Genomic DNA, 20,655 nt, shown 5'->3' with positions numbered 1-20,655 from the left:
AAAGAAGTCATGGTGTAGTGTGCAGAGCACGGCAGAGTTGCTGTAGAATGTGCTAGCCAATCTGGAAGTCAAACATGTCTGTGCACCCCCTGCCTGACTCATTCCTTGGGCAGAAAGCAATCGTGCATTCTAAGCATGAATGTGAGGGAAGCATCTGCTGTATCAGCGAAAAGGAGCGATGTTTTCATTTACTGGTGGGTTTTATAACAATTGCACTTTAAATTACCTGTCAGTAAAGATTTTTACCTTATTTGGGTAATTTGACTTAATGCAAATTTAGAATGTTCATGGAAATTTCAGGTCCCCTGGTTCAACAAATAAATAGAACCATTCGTAACTTATTTTCAACTCTCAGGTTACTAGCAGACATCCGTCATTGGCACCACCTCCTGAATCTTGGTCCTTTTCAGCTCTATACATTGGGCAACTTTTAACTAATCAAATAGAGCTGATTACATTACAAGAATGTTTTGATGTTGGTGATGGTAAATCTTGATTGTCAAGCTGATCAGAAAAAAACCCAAACAAATCCTGTATTTATTTGTGTGTATGTGTTTGTGTCTGATAGGACACATGGTATATTACCTTAAAGGCCAGAAGAGGGCACTAGAAGCAATAGTTACCTGAAGTTACAGGGAGTTGTGGGCCTGACTCAAAAGTGCTCTTAACTGAGCTCATGTCTCAGCCCTAAAGCTGCAACATTTTTTTTTTTTTTTTTTTTTTTTTGAGACAGGGTTTCTCTGTGTAGCCCAGGTTGTCCTGGAACTCATTCTGTAGACCAAGCTGGCCTCGAACTCAGAAATCTGCCTGCCTCTGCCTCTGCCTCCCGAGTGCTGGGATTAAAAGCGTGTGCCACCACTGCCCGGCTAACATTTTATATTTTGTTGTTCTGTCCTAAACTTAAGAGGACCAGCACATCGCTTGGTTCCTTTAGGTCCTCCTAGAGGGAGCACTCTCACTTCTAAGCTTCTTTACTTTGTTTCTGTGCCCAGTTTCTTGGCCTGCTTCCCTGTGTGGTCCTCTGTGGCCTAGCAGAAGGAAGTTTTTCTCTCCCGGATGCAAAAAGCGGGAGAAGCGTTGACTTCGATGCATGCGTATGAAAGTGCAGCTCATTCTGTAGCTGTCTCTTTCAATTGTTGGCCTCTCCTGAGCCACACGTTCAGAAGGAAAAACAATTAGAGGAGGACACAGACCGGACACGAGGAGTCTTGCTGTGTGCTGGGGGCGGGGGGGGGGGGGGAGGAGGGAGGAGGGGTGCCTGCCAGGTGAGGGACCCCAGGGATCCAGAGTCTGCTGGGAACTGCTGCTGCAGGGAGCTCCTGGGGTGCCGGAAGTGAGAAGAAGAGGTGATGCTGGAGAGGAAGAGTCCTGATCAGGGCTGTGCGGTGAGGCCGGGCCCCAGGGATCCCGGAAGAACTCACTCATCAGGAGCCTTGAGGGTTTACTATTTAGAAGGCGTTAGTAGCCAGTCAGCAGGGAGCTAGAGGCCCTCCAACCAGAGTGGCCCACTGGGTGTGGAGCCCTCCTCCATGGCTCTTTCCTTCAAAACCAACCTCTTGGGCCCTCAGCTGTGCCTTCTGCACACCAGCCTCCGTGCTGGAGCCCACAAACTTCTCCATTCCTCTTACTCAGCTAACTGTCCGTTTTAAAGAAAGGGAGCCCTTGAGCCTGCCGTCATCAAGGAAGAAAATGGCCCTGAAGCCCGGCAAGTGTGGGCAGCCTGGGTCGTTCAGAATGTTTCCGTCACTGCCACTCCGTGTCTTCCTTTCATTGTACCTGGTTCTTCTCCCTAAGATATGACCTTTTTAAAATTTTTTATTTTTTTATGGCCTTGCTCTCAGTTATACTTTCATTTTTTTACTTTAGAATCAAGGAACACGAAGAGGAAGAAGAAACAAGGAAGAAAAGTGAGGAAAAGGATGCCGAGGAGATTAAGCGGCAGAATATGCTGTATGAAATAGAGGTGAAGAAAAACCTGAGCAAGAAACAGGAAGAGATCGATGCAAGCAGGAAACTGTTCTTTGTAAGTTGGAAATGCCACGGTGAGGCAGTTACACAGATGCTGGACTTCAGACGCGCTGGGGTCGGAAACGAGGATCCAGAACACTGTGTCCCGAGAGGACCCACACTCTGGCTGACCCTAGTCAGTATGGCTTTGTAGGGATGTGTTCTCATGGAGGAGAAAAAAAAAGGTCCTGGAGGAGAGAAAATAACAAGTCTTCAATATGAAATGAATTTCTTTAAAACAAAAGTTGTTAGGAATGAATGGGGTTATTTATGTATAATTTCTGCTGCGATAGTTTAGGATAATTGATAATTTATTTGATCTCATGATTTTTATTTGTCCCTAATATTTTTTAAAATTGTATTTTTGCTTTATGTGTATGGTGTTTTGCCTGCATGCATATCTGTGCACCACATGTGTGTTATGTTTGCAGAGGCCAGAAAGAGGGTGTGGGATCCGTTGGAACTGGAGTGACAGGTAGTTGTGAACCTCCATGTGGGTGCCGGGACCTGAACCTGCATCGTCTGTAAGAGCAGTGGGTGCTTTTAACCAGTGAGCCATCTCCCCAGCCCTAGCATTCTGTGCTGTGGTGTTAAAGTGTCAAGCACTGAGAGCTTGGAGAAGCAGAGGCGCTCACTCATTGCTCGGTCCCTTGGCTTCCCAGAGCCTCCTCCTACCTCATGAGGCCTGGGGCCTCAGGAACAGAAGGCTCAGCTACCCCACCTCCTTGAGCCATCTTGCCAGTCCCCGAGTGCAGTTTTCATAATTAGGCTCCAAATGCTATCAAAGCGATTGTTAGTTAGTTTCAGCCATTCTCTGCCCCTTCGCCCAGGCCGTGGAGGGTCTGGCTCGCTCTCTTTGTAGCACACGTCTCATCTCATTACTCTTTCCACAGCATCCCACTGGCATCCACACCAGGACTCTAAATATCCGCCTCTTTCAATACCTGAATGTTCATTTTCACTTTGTTTTAAGACCGGATCTGCCTATGCAACCCTGACTGACCTCGAATTTGTCATTCTCCTGTCTTTGTCCTCCCCCCCCCCCCTACACAGATCACAGCTATTCACTACTAGGCCCAGTATTACAAACAGTTACTTTTCTACCTTGATTTTCATTTGTTTAGTGACTTTAGTTTGAGCTTTTAAAATTTTTATTTTGATCACTTCTTTGTTCCATATATTCAATAAATTCTGCCAAATGTATATTGGTGCTGTTTATCAGTGTTTGAGAGGATAATAATCAATTACCTATGTTGTTTTTCTCAGCACTTGTCTATGGAGACCACCCATGCCCTCTCCTTTGGGACTGCTGGTTTGCTAGGCCTGCCTGCTGGCCAGCGTCACCCTGGGCCCTGCGGCCCGCTCCTCTGACTCCTGACTCTGACCCTTGTTTCTTATTTACCCTCCCTGAGTAAATAAGGGAGAAGCATATCCCTGAGCATCTTTACAATGGAAGGTGTTTGGGAAGTCAGTAATTTCTGTTATTTTAAAAAAATGTGTTCTAAAATTTCACACCACCGATATTACAGTTTGCTTAACCATTTCTGCATTAGATTATTTTCAATATTTTTGTGTTATTAGTATAAATAAACCTTATGTGAATTTGTATTAAAACATCTGATTATTTCTTTGGGATAAATTTTTAGAAGGGAAATAACTGGGTGAGAAGGCATGCCTGCTTGACAAGCTCTTGGTAGACGCATTGAAAGGCATTCAGTGACAATACATACTTATTTCCTTAAGGACAATATGCATGATAAAAACATCATCCGAGCCGTAGAGCAGCAGCAGCAAGAGGAGGAAGACGAAAAGATTAGAAAGTTTATCAAAGCCAAGAAACGTCTTATACAAATGAGGAAAGACAAAGAAGCTGAAACACAGAGGTGGGATTTCAAAATAATTACAGATTTATGTCTTATGAATATGAATGTTTTGCCTGCATGCATATATGAGTACCATATCCTCGTGTGCCTGTTGTGTTCCTTGGAACTGGGGTTGTGGGTTGTTGTGAGCCGTCATGAAGGTGCTGAACTGTAAGAGCAATGAGTGTTAACTGCTGAGCCAGCTGCCTAGCCCCACAGGTAGGCCTTTGACATAATATAATCACCAAAGCTATCGGAGATTGCTTTCCAGTGACTCAGAAATCACACTGTGATAGTTGTCTTTGGAAATTGAAGTCTCATAGATGACATTTAGTGACCTGATGGTTTCTGTTTGGGGCATGAGAGTTGAGATGTACCATGGAACATTCCAGAACTCTCTGGCAGGTGGTTGAAAACACTGGTATGCTGTAGGAGAGGGAGCGCTGAGCTGGAGGAGGCTCTGTGAGTCACGGGTCTACACATTCCCTTTTCTCATTGCTGTAGCTAAGTACCTGACAAGAAACAACTTAAAGAAGGCAGAGTTTATCTAGGTTCACAGTTTAAGGATATACATAGCCCTCTATGGCGGAAAGGCTTGGTGGGCAGAGCTGCACGAGGCTGCGGGGGCAGAATCATGAGACTGTTCACATCAACATGGACCAGAAAGCAGAGAGAGACAATGCTGGTGCACCGGCTCAGTTGGTTTTCTCGTTTCCTCTCATTCAATCCAAGACCCCAGCCATATTCAGGATGGGCCTTTCCCTCTCAAGTAATCCCCTCTGGAGATGCCACGGCAGATGGGTCCCAGTGTGTGCCTCGCCACTGTCTTGGGTGTTTCTTTTTTGTTTGTTTGTTTGTTTGTTTGTTTGAGACAAGGTCTTCCTGTATAACCCTGGCTATTCTGGAACTCACTACGTAGAACAGGTTGTCCTCAAACACACAGAAATCCACTTGCCTCTGCCTACCAAGTACTGGGATTAAAAGAGCCACTATGGCCTGAACTCCCCTTCCCATGGAAGATTTTCAAGATTATCTCAATTAAAAGTTGCATCTTCTAGAGTAAAACCCAAAAAATGAAAAGTAAAAAACAAAGAAAATCACACTTTAGTAGTGAGCTTTCCAGTATTGCAGGAAACACCTGATCGTCAGCCTGAAATGAGAGAGGTTTTATTCTGCCTCATGGGTTTGGAGGCTTCGGTTCATAGTCTGTTGGCATTGTTGGTTTTGGAACTACAGCAAAGCAATAGAGCCGGATGGGAGTGCATGCTGGAGAGAGGTGATCACCTCATCTGTCAGGAAGCAGTGGTTCTTGAGAGGTGTGAACAGGTGGAACCTAATGGAAGGAAGCGTGTCAGTGGGAGATGCCCCGGGGCTGTATCCCCTGGGGCTGTATCCCCTGGGGCTGTATCCCCTGGGGCTGTAGCCTTTGCCAGACCTTCTTTTTTTTTTAATTTTTAAAATTAGATATATTAATTTTATGTGTAAGTGTATTACTTCCATGTAAGTCTGTGCACCACGTATGAACTTGGTGCCAGCAGAGGTCAGAAGAGGGTATTAGCTGCCCTGGGACTGGAGTTAGGGATGGTCACGAGCTGGTTCCAGGGCTGGGAACCCGCGTTCTTTATCCTTCTTCCTGGATGACATTTTCCAGTCCTGTTCTGCCATTCTCTCCCTTCCAAGATCAACTGACATCTCTGAAAACATGAGCTGAGACAAATACCTCCTTTTAAGTTTCTTAAACTAGGCATTTTGTTAAAGCACTGAAAAGAATTACACAAGGGTGGAAGTCTTTAACATGTTTTACCATTAAGCTATCCGTACTGAGAATGATATATGTAAATAGTTAAGTGTTCCATCTGTAAGTAGGTTTAGAACAGTGTTTTGAAATATTAAGTGAAGCATCACCTTTCTACAAGGTGTTCTGCATGGCTTTCTAGCATTCTCATGGCCTGTACCACCATGTGCCATATATACATATGCATATATACATGTATGCATATATACGTATGCATATATACATATATACATGTATGTGTATATATGTGAATGCATGTATACATATACATGACACCCCTTTTCTACTTTAGAGTCTGTTTTCTTTTCACCCATAAATGGTGTCTTTTTCATTTTTTCTCATATAAGACTTCACAAACTCACTTAATAAATCGTGAGCCTGTCATAACTAACTAAAATATTTGTTTAGTCTCCTCTCATCACTAATAAAATGTGCTTATTGTGTATGATGTCCCAGACACATATTTGGCCCTAGACTAGAGAGAGAATTCATAAAATCCTGACCTCAGAAACTTCATAATGTGAGGGATAGGGACATATAAACAGATGAAATCAACACATCTATGATTTGGATCCAGATGGGATGTAGTGAGAAGACGAATTATTTAGTATTTTGATAACTCATATTAGTTATTGCCAAGGTTTTATTTAGAGAAAGGATTTTTATAGTGTAACTCTCATTAGAGCAAGCAGAATAGCCCAAAAAAGTATTCCAAAATATACTCTGGGCTAAAAACAAAAATAAAAAATAAAAATAAAAAAACAAAGCTAGCATGATGGTGCATGTCTTTAATCCCAGCACTTGAGAAACAGACATGTGAGAGAGTCTCTGTAAATTTGAGGACAGTCTGGTCTACACAGCAGTTCCAGGCTAACCAAGGCTACATAGTGAAACCCTGTCTCAACAAATAAAAATTCTGAGAGCCATATAGGAAGAATTGCATCATCAGATTCCGGTCTTCACTTGCACTCACACATACACTCATGTGCACATGCAGGTATACACCACACATATTAAAAGTATCTTCCAGTATTCTGAAGAATTTTAATACCTTTTCTTACACAAGTACACATATGATTATATTGTACATATTGCTCACTTGGAAATTTTTAGTATACATGCTACTTTGTAGTTCTGAAATAAATTTCCTTATTTATCTCAAGAATTAAATTTTTTTAAGTATATGGCAAATTAATTTCTACTTGCTATAAATGTATATATAAAGGGAACCACAGATCTCTTTTTAGATGATTTTAAATTATTTCAGATTCCCTAATGAAAGTATTATAACTCCATTACAGAGCTGTTCAGGTTGATTTGGCAAATGTGGTTGTTCTGTTACAGGCTAATGGAAGAACGGAGAGAAAGAATAAATAATTTCCTAAGTGAACTAATAAAAGAGAAACTTGATACTGAAGATTTGATTATTGCTAGAGATATTGCTGAAGCTGACACTGAAGTGGAGAAAAGAGAAAAAGAAAAACATGAAAAAAATCAAGCAGACTTGAAAGCAATTGCAGATTATAGAGCCTTTGTGGTAAAAAATTCAGTTACAGTGCATCGGTTTGAGACTTTCCTAACGCGGCTACTTCCTCTTTTCCTCTCTAAAAAAACTAACAGAGATTTGAAAAATAGTATGTAAATTGTCTTTTTATATTTTTGAAACAAATATTTTTAAACTTTTTGTTTATAAACTTTATGATTAAAAAATCCTTGCCCCCCCCAAATAATAATAATAATCATTTTACACCGGGTAGGTGTGGAGGTGTATATCATTAATCCCAGCACTAGGGAGGCAGAGGCAGGCAGACCTCTGTATTCAAGGCCAGCCTGATCTACAGAGTGAGTTCCAGAACATCCAGGACTGCACAGAGAAACCCTGTGTCAAAAACCAAATCAATAAATCAATTAATTAGTCAGTCAGTCAGTCATCAGTCAGTCAGTCATCAGTCAGTCAGTCAGTCCTCCGCTGAAAACTATACCAAAAGCCTATATACCCCGATGAATTTCTATACTGTTGGAATGGCTGTTAGAAGAGAAGCCGGGGAGCTTTACTCTGGCTCTACACCTGGACTCTTGAGTGCTTCTGCACGCTCTGGCGCTCCACTAAACTGCGAATCCCCGACAGTTAGACCTAGACACACACTGGGCTCTCCATCCTTTCACACTCATGCTCACTTCCTGCATGCAGTCCGCCCTCCTTCCTCATGTTTACTTTTCCTGTCTTCTCTCCTGCATGAAACACGATCCACACGTGCACTTGCTATTGTAGCCGCATACACATTTATTATTGGCTAGGTTCTGCATGAGGAGAGCGGTTTTTTCCTTTCTGAGATTGTGTGACCTCATGTAAAGTTATACATTTTAAGTCAACCCAGTTTCTTTCCTTTTTTTTTTGGATTTGGTTTTTCTGAGACAGGGTTTCTCTGTGTAGCCCTGGCTGTCTTGGAACTCACTCTGTAGACCACGCTGGCCTCGAACTCAGAAATCCGCCTGCCTCTGCTTCCCAGAGTGCTGGGATTACAGGCGTGCGCCACCACCACCCAGCATCAACCCAGTTTCTTGCACATATTCACATAACGGTTTTCTTTAGAATATATACAACCTTTTTTCATTATCCATTCATCTGTTGAAATATGAAAAAGTAGGGTTGATTTCAATTTTTTGTTATAGCGAATAAAGCAGCTGTATGCATGGGGATGTAAATATTTCTATGGAATTTTCTGAATATTTTCCCTGAGATGAAATATCTGGGTCATATGGTCATTCACGTTTTAACTTTTTGAGAAATCTCCAAGCAGGTTCCCACAGTGACTGTACCCCCACCAGCAGTGAATAAGGCCTCCTTTCCCTCCACATCCTCTCCAACATTTGTTATCAGATTTATTGATGCTGGCCATTCTGGCTGGGGTGAGGTAGTGTCCTAAAGTCATTTTACTTTGTGTTTCCCTGATAGCTAGGGATATTATACACTTTTAAAAGCAGTAATGTCCATTTGTGTTTCTTTTTCTGTTTTCGAAAAGTATCTATTCAGTTCATTTGCTTTTGTTGATTAGCTATTTTGTTTCCTTGTTACTTAATTTGTGATTTGTAAATTCCAGATGTTAGTCCTTTGTCTGAAGTGTGCTAATGAATATTTTCTCCCATTTTGGGGTCTGTCCATTAATTCTGCTAATTGTTTTCTTTGCTCTACAACCCCTTTTTATTTTCAGGGAGTCTCACCTATTGATTCTGAGGTTAGTTCCTGTGCTATTGGTATTCTACTCAAAAGTCTCTTTCCCGCCCCAGGATATTGAAGAGTATTCCCTATGTTCCCTTCTAAAAATTGGTGTTTTGCTCAGTTAAGGTCTTTGATCCATTTTTAATTGATTTTTGACAAGGTGAAAGATAAGAATGTAATTTCCTTTTCTGTAGGTAGAAACATGCTTTTGCTGGCACCATCTGTTGAATAGACTGTGTTTTTCCAACTGTATGTTTTTGCCCCCTTTGTCAAAACCTAGGTGGGCACAGCGTTGTCATTCTCCCATTGGTTTTCCTGTCCACTTTCATGCCTGCACCAGGCTCTGCTGCTATAACTCTGAGTATAAATAGAGGCTGGGTATTGTTCCGTCTCCTTTGTTCTTGTACCTTAGGATTACTTTATCAATTATTGGTCATTTGTGCACAAAGATATTTGTGTTGTTTTTTTTAAACCTATGAAATAAGACACTGGGATTTTGATAGATATTAAATTAAATATGTTAGTTTATTTTTGCAGTATAGCCATTTTCCCAATATTAATTCTACCAGTCCAAGACCATAGAATGTGTTTTTGTTGTCTAGTATCTTTTGTGATTTCCTTTTCCAATGTCACAAAGCTTTTGTTATAGAAGTCTATCATTTCTTTAGCTAGGTATATTCCTAAATACTTGGTTTTGGAGTTATTTTGAACAGGACATTTTTCCCAGTTTCTTTCTGTGAGAGCTGTATAGTATAAATGAAGGCTATTGCTTTCTTTGTGTTGATTTTGTAATCTGCTATTTTACTGTGTTAACTAGGTCCAAACATTTTCTAGTAGACTCAACAGTATCTTTTAAGGGGTAATTTGACTTGTTCTTTTTGTACTTTTATTCCTTTTGTACCTTTGCCTTGTCTAATCGCTGCAGCTAAGATCCCAAGCTCTCTATCAGATAAGAGAAGAGAAGAGAGAATGGGCATCCTTGTCTCCTTCTGAAATTAGAGGAAGGGCTCTTGGGTTTGCTCCACTTAATATGTTGGCTATAGGTTTGTTTTGTATACCCTTCAGTGTATTGAGGTATGCTCCTTCTATTCCTAAAGCCTCCAAAGTTTTATCATGAAGCCATGCTGGAATTTGTTAAATATCTTTTCAGCATCAATTGAAATTACTATGTAGATTCTATCCTTAAATTTATTTTCATGGTATATTACATTTATTGATTTATATATGTTAAACCAACCTCGCTTTTCCGGGAATAAGCCCATTTGGTCATAATGTATAATTTTCTTAATCTGTTGCTGGGTTTTGTTTATAAGTATTTTATTGAGAATTTTTGCATCTCTGCTCATCAAAGAAATTAGTCTTTAGTTTTGTTTTTTCCTTCCTTCCTTCCTTCCTTCCTTCCTTCCTTCCTTCCTTCCTTCCTTCCTTCCTTCCTTCCTTCCTTCCTTCCTTTTATAGTAGCCTTACTTTGTTTTGTTATCAGGATAATATTGACTTCACAGAATGAATTTGATAGTGTTCCTTCACTTTCTATTTTATGACATAATTAAGATGAATGGGTCTGGGGGCTGGAGAGATGGCTCAGCGGGTAAGAGCACCGACTGTTCTTCCAAAGGTCATGAGTTCAAATCCCAGCATCCACATGGTGGCTCACAACCATCCGTAAAGAGATCTGACACCCTATTCTGGTGTCTGAAGACAGCTACAGTGTACTTACATATAATAAATAAATAAATATTTAAAAAAAAAGACGAATGGGTCTGAGGTTATAATTGAAAGGTTGCTAGAATTCAGCAGTGAATCCAGCTGGTTGTAAACTTTTCTTTGAGGGAAGGCTTTTAATAACAGCTTTAATCTCATTCACTCTAAGGTATATCTTCAGGGTTTTATTTTGGTATATGATATGCATTTAGAATTTCTTCTGGTTTATCCAGAACTTATTTATACTAATTTCTAAAGATGTTCTGTAGTTTATTGAAATCAGGTGTAATCACACCTTTATCTCTAGTTTTATTAATTTGACTGCTCCTTCTAAGGTCTGTTAGTTTGCATATCATTTTCAAGGAACCAACTGTTTGATTGACCTTGTGTATTAATTAGTCTTTAAATCTGTATTTCATTAATTTATTTGCTAATCTTTTGTTTGTTTGTTTGTTTGTTTGTTTTTTGAGATACAAGAGGGTTTCTCTGTGTATCCCTGGCTGTCCTGGAACTCACTCTGTAGACTAGGCTGGCCTCGAACTCAGAATTCTGCCTGCCTCTGCCTCCCAAGTGCTGGGATTAAAGGCGTGCGCCGCCGCCCGCTGCCGCCGCCGCCGCCACCACCACCACCACCACCACCACCACCACCACCCGCCTTTTGCTACTCTTTATTAATTCTTGCCATTTACTGTGTTTGGGACTGGACACTTGTTTTTTAAGAACTTGAGGTGTGGGCTGGAGAGATGGGTCAGTGGTTAAGAGCACTGACCGCCCTCCCAGAGATGCTGAGTTCAGTCCTCAGAGGGTGTGATGTCCTCTTCTAGTGTGTCTGAAGAGAGCAGTGGTGGTGTGCTCATATACATAAAATAAGTAAATAGCACTTGGGAGGCAGAGACAAGCTGATTTCTGAGTTGGAGGCCAGCCTGGTCTACAGAGTGAGTTCCAGGACAGCCAGGGCTACACAGAGAAACCCTATCTTGAAAACTAGTAAATAAATAAATAAATAGAACGAGGTGCATCATTACACTTGAGGTGTATTTATTTGCTAGCTCTCAGGTTTTTTAACACATGATCAAGCACTTGTTGCTATAAACTTTCTTCCTATGACTCTCTTTGCTGCCTCCCAAAGGTTCTGATAGGGTGTGTTATCACTTTTCTTTAGGAATTTTTAAATTTCCTCTCAGATTTCTTGGATGGCCTATTCTTCATTCAAAAATATGTCTAGTTTCCAAGTATTTTTGTGGTTTCTGTAGATTATTGTCTATTTCTGGTTTTAATGTCTTATGATCTGATAGGATACAAGGAATTGTCTCCACTCTTTTTGCTTTGTGGAAACTTAGCTTGTATCCTCTGATACAGACTTTGGAAAAAGTCCCAGGTGCTAAGAAAAGTGTGTGCTCCTTTCTTCTAGGTGGAATATTCTGCATATATGTTAATACAATTCACCCATAATATATTTTAGCTCTGAAGCTTCTTTAAAGTTTGGAAGAACTAAGTATGAGAGTGAGATATTGAAGTCCCCACTGTTATTGTGTCATGGCCTATGTGGTTTTTAATATTCTAATGCTTATTTTATGAAGTCGGGGGTTCCAATATTTGGTGCACAAAAATTTATAATTGTTATATATTCTTTTTTTAAAAGATAGTATCTTGGGGCTGGAGAGATGGCTCAGCGGGTAGGAGCACTGACTGCTCTTCCAAAGGTCATGGGTTCAAATCCCAGCATCCACATGGTGGCTCACAACCATCCATAAAGAGATATGACGCCCTCTTCTGGCATCTGAGGATAGCTACAGTGTACTTACATATAATAAATAAATAAATATTTAAAAAAAAAGATAGTATCTTTTTTAGAAATGTATTTACTTTTATTTTATGTGCATTAGTGTTTTGCCTGCATGTTTGTCTATGTGAGGGTGTCAGATCTGGGAGTTACAGACAGTTGTTAGCTGACATGTGGGTGGGTGCTGGGATTTGAACCTAGGTCTTCTGGAGTCAGTGTCTTAACCACTGAACCATCTCTCCAACCCCTTTCATATCTTTTTGATGAATTATTTCTTTTATTAATATTAGTGTCCCCTGTTATCTCTTCTAATTAGTTTTTTGGTTTTTGTGTGTGTGTGTATGTGTGTGTGTGTATGTGTGTGTGTTTTGAATTTTGTTTTCTCGAGACAGGGTTTCTCTGTATAGCCTTGGCTGTCCTGGAATTCACTCTGTAGACCAGCCTGGTCTCGAACTCAGAAATCTGCCTGCCTCTGCCTCCCAGATTGCTGGGATTACAGGCGTGCGCCACCACAGCCCAGATCTAATTAGTTTTTTAAAAACAAATGTTTTTAAAAATTTATTTATTATGTATAGAATCTTCTGTCTGCGTGTATGCCTTCATAGCCAAAAGAGGGTCCCAGATCTCATTATAGATGGCTATGAGCCACCATGTAGTACCTGGGAATTGAACTCAGGACCTCTGGAAGAGCACCCAGTGCTCTTAGCCTCTGAGGCATCTCTCCAGCCCCTTCCAATTAGTTTTGGTGTAAAGCTTACCCAGTCTGATTGGATGACGGCTATGCCTGTTTGCTTACACCTTGTTTGTTTGGTAATTTGCTTTCCATCCCTTGATATTAAGTTCTGAGGTATTTTTTTTTCCTAGCTACATGTGTTTCTTGGAGGCCATATACAATTTTTGATTTTGGTCTTTTGGGCATTTTGTTTCGTTTTGTTTTTTGAGACAAGTTTTGTTTGTTTGCTTGCTTGCTTGCTTGTGTTTGTTTTTTTTTGAGTTGCTTTGACTGTCCTGGAACTGACTCTGTAAACCAGGCTGGTCTTGAACTCACAGAGACTGGAATGCTTCTCCCGCCTGAGTGCTGGGATTAAGTTGTGTGCCACCACCTCCCAGTTCACTAGTCTGAATATTTTTAGTGATGATTGAGGCCTTTTATACTTACGTATTTATCATAGAAAGGGGTTTGTTATTGTGCATAAACTTAAGTGGTATTCTGCATAAGTGCTGAGTTGCTGTTCTGGGCATGGGTGTTTCTTTCCCGTGCCTAGTTTATCTGTAGTCAGGCTGTCTGTTATCTTTCTCCCGTGATGTATTCCACTGAGAACTTTCTGCAGTACTGCCTTGTCATCATGAATTGCCTCAATTTGTCTTTGTCTTAAAACCTTTGTTTGGCTCTTGTCATTGCTGATGAAGAGTCTAGAGTAACCCAGGCATTTGTGCCTTTGTGTTTGAGCTGATGTCTCCTTCCTCAAACCGGTTTTAGGTGTATTTGTTTACTCTGTATTTTTGACCCCCTGACTGTAGTATGTCATGGAGAGTTTCTTCTCTGCTAATGTCTTTGTGGAGTTACATATGCCTTCTGTTTGGATGCCTACCCTTTTATGTAAGTTTGGAAAGTTTTCTGCTATGATTTTACAAAATAGCCTGTCTATTCTGTTTTTAAGTCTGTTCCTTCTTTTACACCATAAATTCTCAAGTGTGGCCTCTTGAACATATACCAGAGACTTCTGTTCTGCAGTGACTGCTGGAACCTCAGAAATCAGAGTTCTGCAACCTTAATTACCTCAGAGACCATAAAACCAAGGATGTAATCCCTCAGGGAACCCTGGACATGCTGGAGCTGAAGCTTGACCCCTGTGCTGACCTCTGAGACCATTGGTTATAGGGTGCTCTCTGGTTTGCAGAAGCTAGAGACCTAGTTGCCCAGTATATTTGTTGGTTTCCTAAACCCAACATTTACATTTACTAGAGCTAGTGTGTGTGACTTTTGGCTACACACAAGATATTTTTTAAAGGTATTTGTTTACATTTATTTTATTAGTTTATATATATGTTATGCTTTCGTGTGTATCTGTGCATCATGTGTGTGCATGATGCCCATGAAAGCCAGAAGAGGGTAGTATCATCCGGAGCTGGAGTTACGGAGCTGCTGTGTGGATGCTGGGAACCAAACCTGGAACCTCTAGAAGCATAGCCACTACTCTTAACTGCTGAGTCACTTTTCCATCACACCCTTCTCCTCTTAGTTGGAGTTTTACTGCTGTCCACAGATACCACGACTCTCATAAGGACATTTAATTGGGGCTGGCCTATAGGTTCAGAGGTTCAGTCCATTATCATCAAGGCGGAAGCATGGCAGCAGCATCTAGGCAGACACGGGGCTGGAGGAGCTGAGTTCCACCTCTTGTTCCAAAGGAACCTAGAAGACTGGCTCCCAGGAAACTAGGAGGAGGGAGGGTCTTAAATCCCACAGTGACACACCTTCTCCAACAGGACCCCACCTACTCCAACATGGCCACACCTCCTAATAGTGCCACTCCCTGGGCCAAGCACACACAAATCATGATACCTTCCCTCTGCTAAGCTTTTTATGGATGCAAAGCAACAAGTTCTTCTTCAGAACCATCTTAAGTGATAGGATTGCTTTTTATGTTTCTTTAAATGTCTTAAGAAAAGCCATATAAACCGGGCAGTGGTGGCGCACGCCTGTAATCCCAGCACTCTGGGAGGCAGAGGCAGGCAGATTTCTGAGTTCAAGGCCAGCCTGGTCTACAGAGTGAGTTCCAGGACAGCCAGGACTATACAGAGAAACCCTGTCTCGAAAAAACCAAATCCAAAAAACAAACAAACAAACAAAACCCAAAAACAAACAACAAAAAACAAACAAACAAAAAAAAACAACAAAAAAAGAAAAGCATCTCTCTCTCTCCCTCCCTCTCTCTCTCTCTCTTCCCCCCCTCCCTCTCCCTCTCCTTCCCTCTCTCTCTCTCTCTCTTTCTTTCTTTTTTCCAGTTTTTTGAGATAGGGTTTCTCTGTGTAGCCCTGGTTGTCCTGGAACTCATCCTGTAGCTCAGGCTGGCCTCAAACTCAGAAATCCGCCTGCCTCTGCTTTGGACCTGGCTTTTCTGTTCCTGTTATTTCTTCTTCCTACTCCTGCGATTCCTGTCCTCCTTCCACAGTCTTGCTGTGGAGCCCAGGCTACGTGTGTTGAACTCATGATCTTCCTGCCCCAGTTTCCTTATCTCCACTGCTGAGATTACAGGCACATGTTTCCTCCTACAACTGTGTGTGTTGTTGGTTTTAATCAAAGCCATTGGTCTACATTACTCTTTTCACACTTTCATTAAGTATGCCTCTGCTGTTCAGGAGACTAAAACAAACTAACCCAGCCACACGCATAGTTTTCTGTCCTCACACTGCTCCCGGCTCTGTGCTTGAAACACTCTGACTCCTTTTTAATGAGAACTGGTTGGTAAAACTTATTTTAGTTTTTTTTTTCTGCCATTAAACATCTAGATGAAAAATAAAGAGGAAGAAGAAAGACAAAGGAAAATAGAGTCCAAGGAACAATTGCAGGCTGTCTTGAAGGCAGATAAGATCTTCCAGGAGCTTGAAAAGGAGAAAAAACTCAAAGCTACCAAAGAGAAACTGGAAATTCAAGATGCTCACATTCAGCAAATGGTAAGTGTTCTCACCTTGACAGGATTTTTAAAAGTAAATATATAACAGAGGCTTCAGTTTGGTTTTCTTTCCCTTAAGTGGTTTTCTTCATCAGATCGGAATAAATAATCGTTATGGCGTCACAATAAAAACATAATAAAAGTGTGACGTTAGCTTTAGGATCTCTGCTCTGTGATTCTCTGCCATGATGGCTCAAGGACTGAGCTAACTGCGGCATCAGGAAAGAGGAAACACGGGGCACACACAGCGGGGATCCAGTGGGCCGTGTACTCTGATGACACAACAGCAACTGCCTGGAAGCTCAGCCCCTTTATTTCATCCATCTGAAGTGAGGAGGCAGGTCTGTTACATTCTGCTCAAACAGGGCGGGTATTACACACAGCCAAATAAGGAGTCAGACTTAGTTCTTCTCGGTGGGGAGTCTCTGTAGGGAAGCAGTGTCAGGCTGTAAGCCTCCAGGAGGAAGCTGCTGCCAGGGACAGTCTGCACACTGTCAGCATCCACACTTGGATTTGGGAAGGCTTTGCTGTTCCGTGAGGCATTCGGTCTGTGCTCAAGGCAGCAGTATGCGTGCAGTCAGGACTGCACCTGCTCCCCACGGTTCTCATTCTAGGGTTCACAACTTTTTATCTTTCTTTAGAGCCTCTTATACTTAGTAAATACTAAGGGCGATACATACACATGGCGTGGGCTCTGATGCGCATCCTTTGATGCAGGTTATCCATAGGCTCTGATGCGAATCTTTTGTGTCACTTTCTTTCCTTTTCCTTTTTTTTTTTTTTTTAAATTTATTTATTGTATGTGAGTACACTGTAGCTGTCTTTAGGCACTCCAGAAGAGGGCATCAGATCTTATCATGGATGGTTGTGAGCCACCATGTGGTAGCTGGGATTTGAACTCAGGACCTTCAGAAGAGCTAGTTCTCCAGCCCTTCTTTTACTTTTTATGGCACATCCTAATGCAGTCTACCTCTAGCTAGATTTCTCCAAACATTATTTTCCCCAACTTTACAACAATATCCCAACAACCAGTTGATTGGGATCTTGTGGGATTGAATTGTGAGATTAAGGAATATCAGAGATTTAAATGATGGATAGAGAATATTCTGTGCAGAATCTTTTCCAGATCCGTACTCCTTTTCCATTCCTGTCAACAACATGCATGAGCACCAGTCATTCTACATCCTTCCCAAGCCTTGGTTGGTATTGGCATCCTGGAAGGTTAACTGTTCTGAAGGCTTAACCTGTCTTCAGTGAACTTCTTTGCATATTCTTTTTGGGCATTTTTTGACTTCTTTTGCAAAGTATCTATTCAAACCTGCTGACAATTGTTTTGATTTGTTCTTTTTCTCCACTTTTTTTGTTTTGTTTTTTTTCCGAGACAGGGTTTCTCTGTATAGCCCTGGCTGTCCTGGAACTAACTCTGTAGACCAGGCTGGCCTACTTATTTTTATTTTATGCGCATTGCTGTTTTTCTTGCATACATGTCTGTGGGAGGGTGTCTGATCCCCTGAAACTGGAGTTATAGACAGGTGGGTGCTGGGAATTTTTTAAGACTCTGGATATTTTATTGCCAATTCAGCAAAGATGATATAAGCCTTATTTTAGTGGTAAAACATTTGGTATTTCAAACTGATATACTATGGCTTTCCCTCATAAATTTCAATTAGTAGAAATGATCAGATCTTATGTTAAAGTTTTAGTTTGTTGGGCTGGAGAGGTGGCTCAGCGGTTAAGAGCACTGACTGCTCTTCCCGTAGGTCCTGAGTTCAAATCCCAGCAACCACATGGTGGCTCACAACCATCCATAATGAAATCCGACACGCCCTCTTCTGGAGTGTCTGAAGACAGCTACAGTGTACTAACATATGATAAATAAATAAATCTTAAAAAAAGTTTTAGATTGTTAAAATATTTTCATAGATAGTAAATATATCCATATATAGGAAAAACAACTTATATTTAGAAATTCAGCACTTCTTAAAATGCTACAAATATAAAATTGAAATTTGTCAATCAAAATTTCACAGGAAAGCTATTAAAAACATCTCTTCCAATATAAATTAATGTAACATTATAAGACAAAGTCTTTCTAAAGTAAAGTGTTTGGGAAATTCCTAATACTTATTTTCTCGGTTCTGAATACATTTTCATAGATTAATGTCACTCATTGTTCTAACTTCACATTTCTGGGAAACAGAATGTAACTGGTTGCATATAACTTAGGTATTCCCTGTTGCTTTAGTTTTATGCTGATGGACAGGAACAATAATTATTTATATGCCTTTTAACTTAATAAAGATCACATATGTAAATGATTCAAAGAGAATTGTATAGCTGCCCAATTTTTTTGTTTTGTTTTGCTTTGTTTTTGTTTTTTGAGACAGGTTTCCCTTTATAGTCTTGGCTGTTCTAGAACTCACTCTATAGACCAGGTTGACCTTGAACTCAGAAATCCACCTGCCTCTGCCTCCCAAGTACTGGGATTAAAGGCATGTGCCACCACTGCCCAGCTAGCTGCCTGACTTTTAACCTATAACCTAAATTTTATTTATGCTTTTAATTTTGTTACATTGTTTAACTGTGAATCACATAAAGCTATGAGTTTAAATACTTACTCTACAGTTTGAGTATATTCTTAGAAACAAAAAAATTGATGAGTTATAGCATATTTGTAAAATACTGAGTTTATAAAATTTCAACTACATCTTAAAATTACATAAATATTTGGAAAACATATTTTTGACTGATATTAAAATTTGTTTTTCTTCCAAATAGGCCATAAATAAATTTAATGCAAAACAATCGAAGGAAGAAGAATTAGATTATTGGAGGCTTACTGAAGCCCTTACAGTTGAGAAGGAGAAAGAATTTGAGAAGTATGCTAGAGAAGTAATTATCTCTGAATCTGAATCAACAAAGAAATACGCCTACCCTATGGTAAAAGCTGTGCAGGAAGGAGTGGGAGGTGGGCGTGGACCGCCCTTTGTAGGCAGAGGTGGGATAAGACCAAGCTACCAGGCAAACGATGCCACTGGGGTCCAGCTCCCTTTTTATAACAGTCAAGGATCAAAGTATAATGATTTTCAGAAGACAAAGAGAAGGCTAGGTTTTACTTGGTAAAAAAGTTCATATTTTGATTGATAAAATTTATTGTAATGAGCTACAAATATAATGGAATTTCTGATAATAAAGCTACTACTTATCTCTATAAAATGTGTTGCGGGTTTGATTCTTTTTAGTATTTACACTAAGTACACATAAAAGCTCAGGCACCTGTGCATGTATGTGTGTAGATCCCAGAGAACAGCCTGCTTCTTACACTGTATCCACCTTCTTAAAAAAGATGGATGTCTCAATGGCCTGGAACTCAACAAGCAGCCTGGCCAGTGAGTCCTAGGGATCGGCCTCTGTCTACCTCCTCAGCACTGGGATTACAAGCCTATACCATCACACTAGAGACATTTTTCTTTAATGTGGTTCTGAGGTCAAAATCAGCTCCTCACCTTATTGACTGGGCTCTATACTCAGTCACACAATGTCAATTTCATTTCAATTTTTTCAGTAGGATAAAGTGCACCCCCAGGACTTATAGCCATGACTTTGAACCTGTTGAGCAGTGCCTCCCCATTCCCCTCCACATGGCCTCTGCTTTGTCTCAGTCCTGTTGTTCTATAGGAATGCAGCCACGCCTTGGACTTCAGTGAGTTTATGTTGTGGACCATGTTGCCAGTATTTTGTTGTTCGTATGAATGAATCAGATAGTGTTTTCCTCAACAGAAATCCATGTGTGTGTTCAATTTGTCATTCAGTTGTTTCAATTGTCCAAAACTTCATTGTTACTAATATGCTTTATATAGTTTTGACTTCTCTGTGGATTATTGTAGAGTGTATCTCCTAGACATGAAATTACTTAAAATAATTCTATGTATGTAGTTATGTCTACTAGATATACAAGTTCATGGAGTTTTTATGAATTGTACTTCCCTTAGTTTTTTTAAATTGTAGTTTTAAAAATCAATAAAACATACTACATAAGCTCAAACATACACTTCTACATATAACTTAATATTGCTAAATATATTTATATTTGTCTTAGGGTTTTATTGCTGTAAAGAGACACAATGACCAAGGCAACTTTTATAAATGAAAACATTTACTTGAGGCTAGCTTACAGGTTCAGAGATTCAGTCCATCATCATCATGGCATGGAGCATGGCAGCATGCAGAGGAGTCAAGAGTTCTACATCTTGATTGGAAGGCAGCCAGGAAGATACTATCTCAGGCAGCTAGGAGGGTCTCTTCCTCACTGGGCGGAGCTTGAGCATATAGGACTTCAAAGTCCACCTTCACAGAGATGCATTTCCTCCAACATGGCCACACCTTGTTGGCCATAGTAGCACCTCCCATGGGCCAAGCATATTCAAAGCACCATAATATTGCTCTGCAATTTCTGGGCTTTTGTCATTCTGTAAACTGAAACTGTACTCACTTAAATTATCCAGTTTCCTCCTCCCCTCCACTTTTGTAAACAACTGTTGTTCGCAGGAATGAATCTGGCTAAATAACTCATATAAGTAGACTCCTACAATATATACTAAAAAAAAAAA

At 40.5% G+C, this 20,655-nt stretch overlaps 1 protein-coding gene across 1 annotated transcript in view; it reads left to right on the top strand.

Annotated features, from left to right (window-relative positions):
• Positions 1-19,207, top strand: part of Cfap210 (cilia and flagella associated protein 210) — a 30,503-nt gene extending 11,296 nt beyond the window's left edge. The window contains exons 5-9 of the mRNA XM_052182641.1: positions 1,867-2,023; positions 3,751-3,890; positions 7,009-7,201; positions 15,882-16,046; positions 18,824-19,207. Coding sequence (XP_052038601.1) covers positions 1,867-2,023; positions 3,751-3,890; positions 7,009-7,201; positions 15,882-16,046; positions 18,824-19,168 — 1,000 coding nt within the window. The 3' untranslated portion in view covers positions 19,169-19,207. The remainder of the gene's footprint in view (positions 1-1,866; positions 2,024-3,750; positions 3,891-7,008; positions 7,202-15,881; positions 16,047-18,823) is intronic.
• Positions 19,208-20,655: the final 1,448 nt, after the last annotated feature.

Source organism: Apodemus sylvaticus, chromosome 5 (genome assembly GCF_947179515.1).
Source record: "Apodemus sylvaticus chromosome 5, mApoSyl1.1, whole genome shotgun sequence".
NCBI classification, from domain to species: Eukaryota; Metazoa; Chordata; class Mammalia; order Rodentia; family Muridae; genus Apodemus; species Apodemus sylvaticus.
Note: the sequence above shows the minus strand (reverse complement) of the source record. Positions and strands in the feature narration are given on the sequence as shown.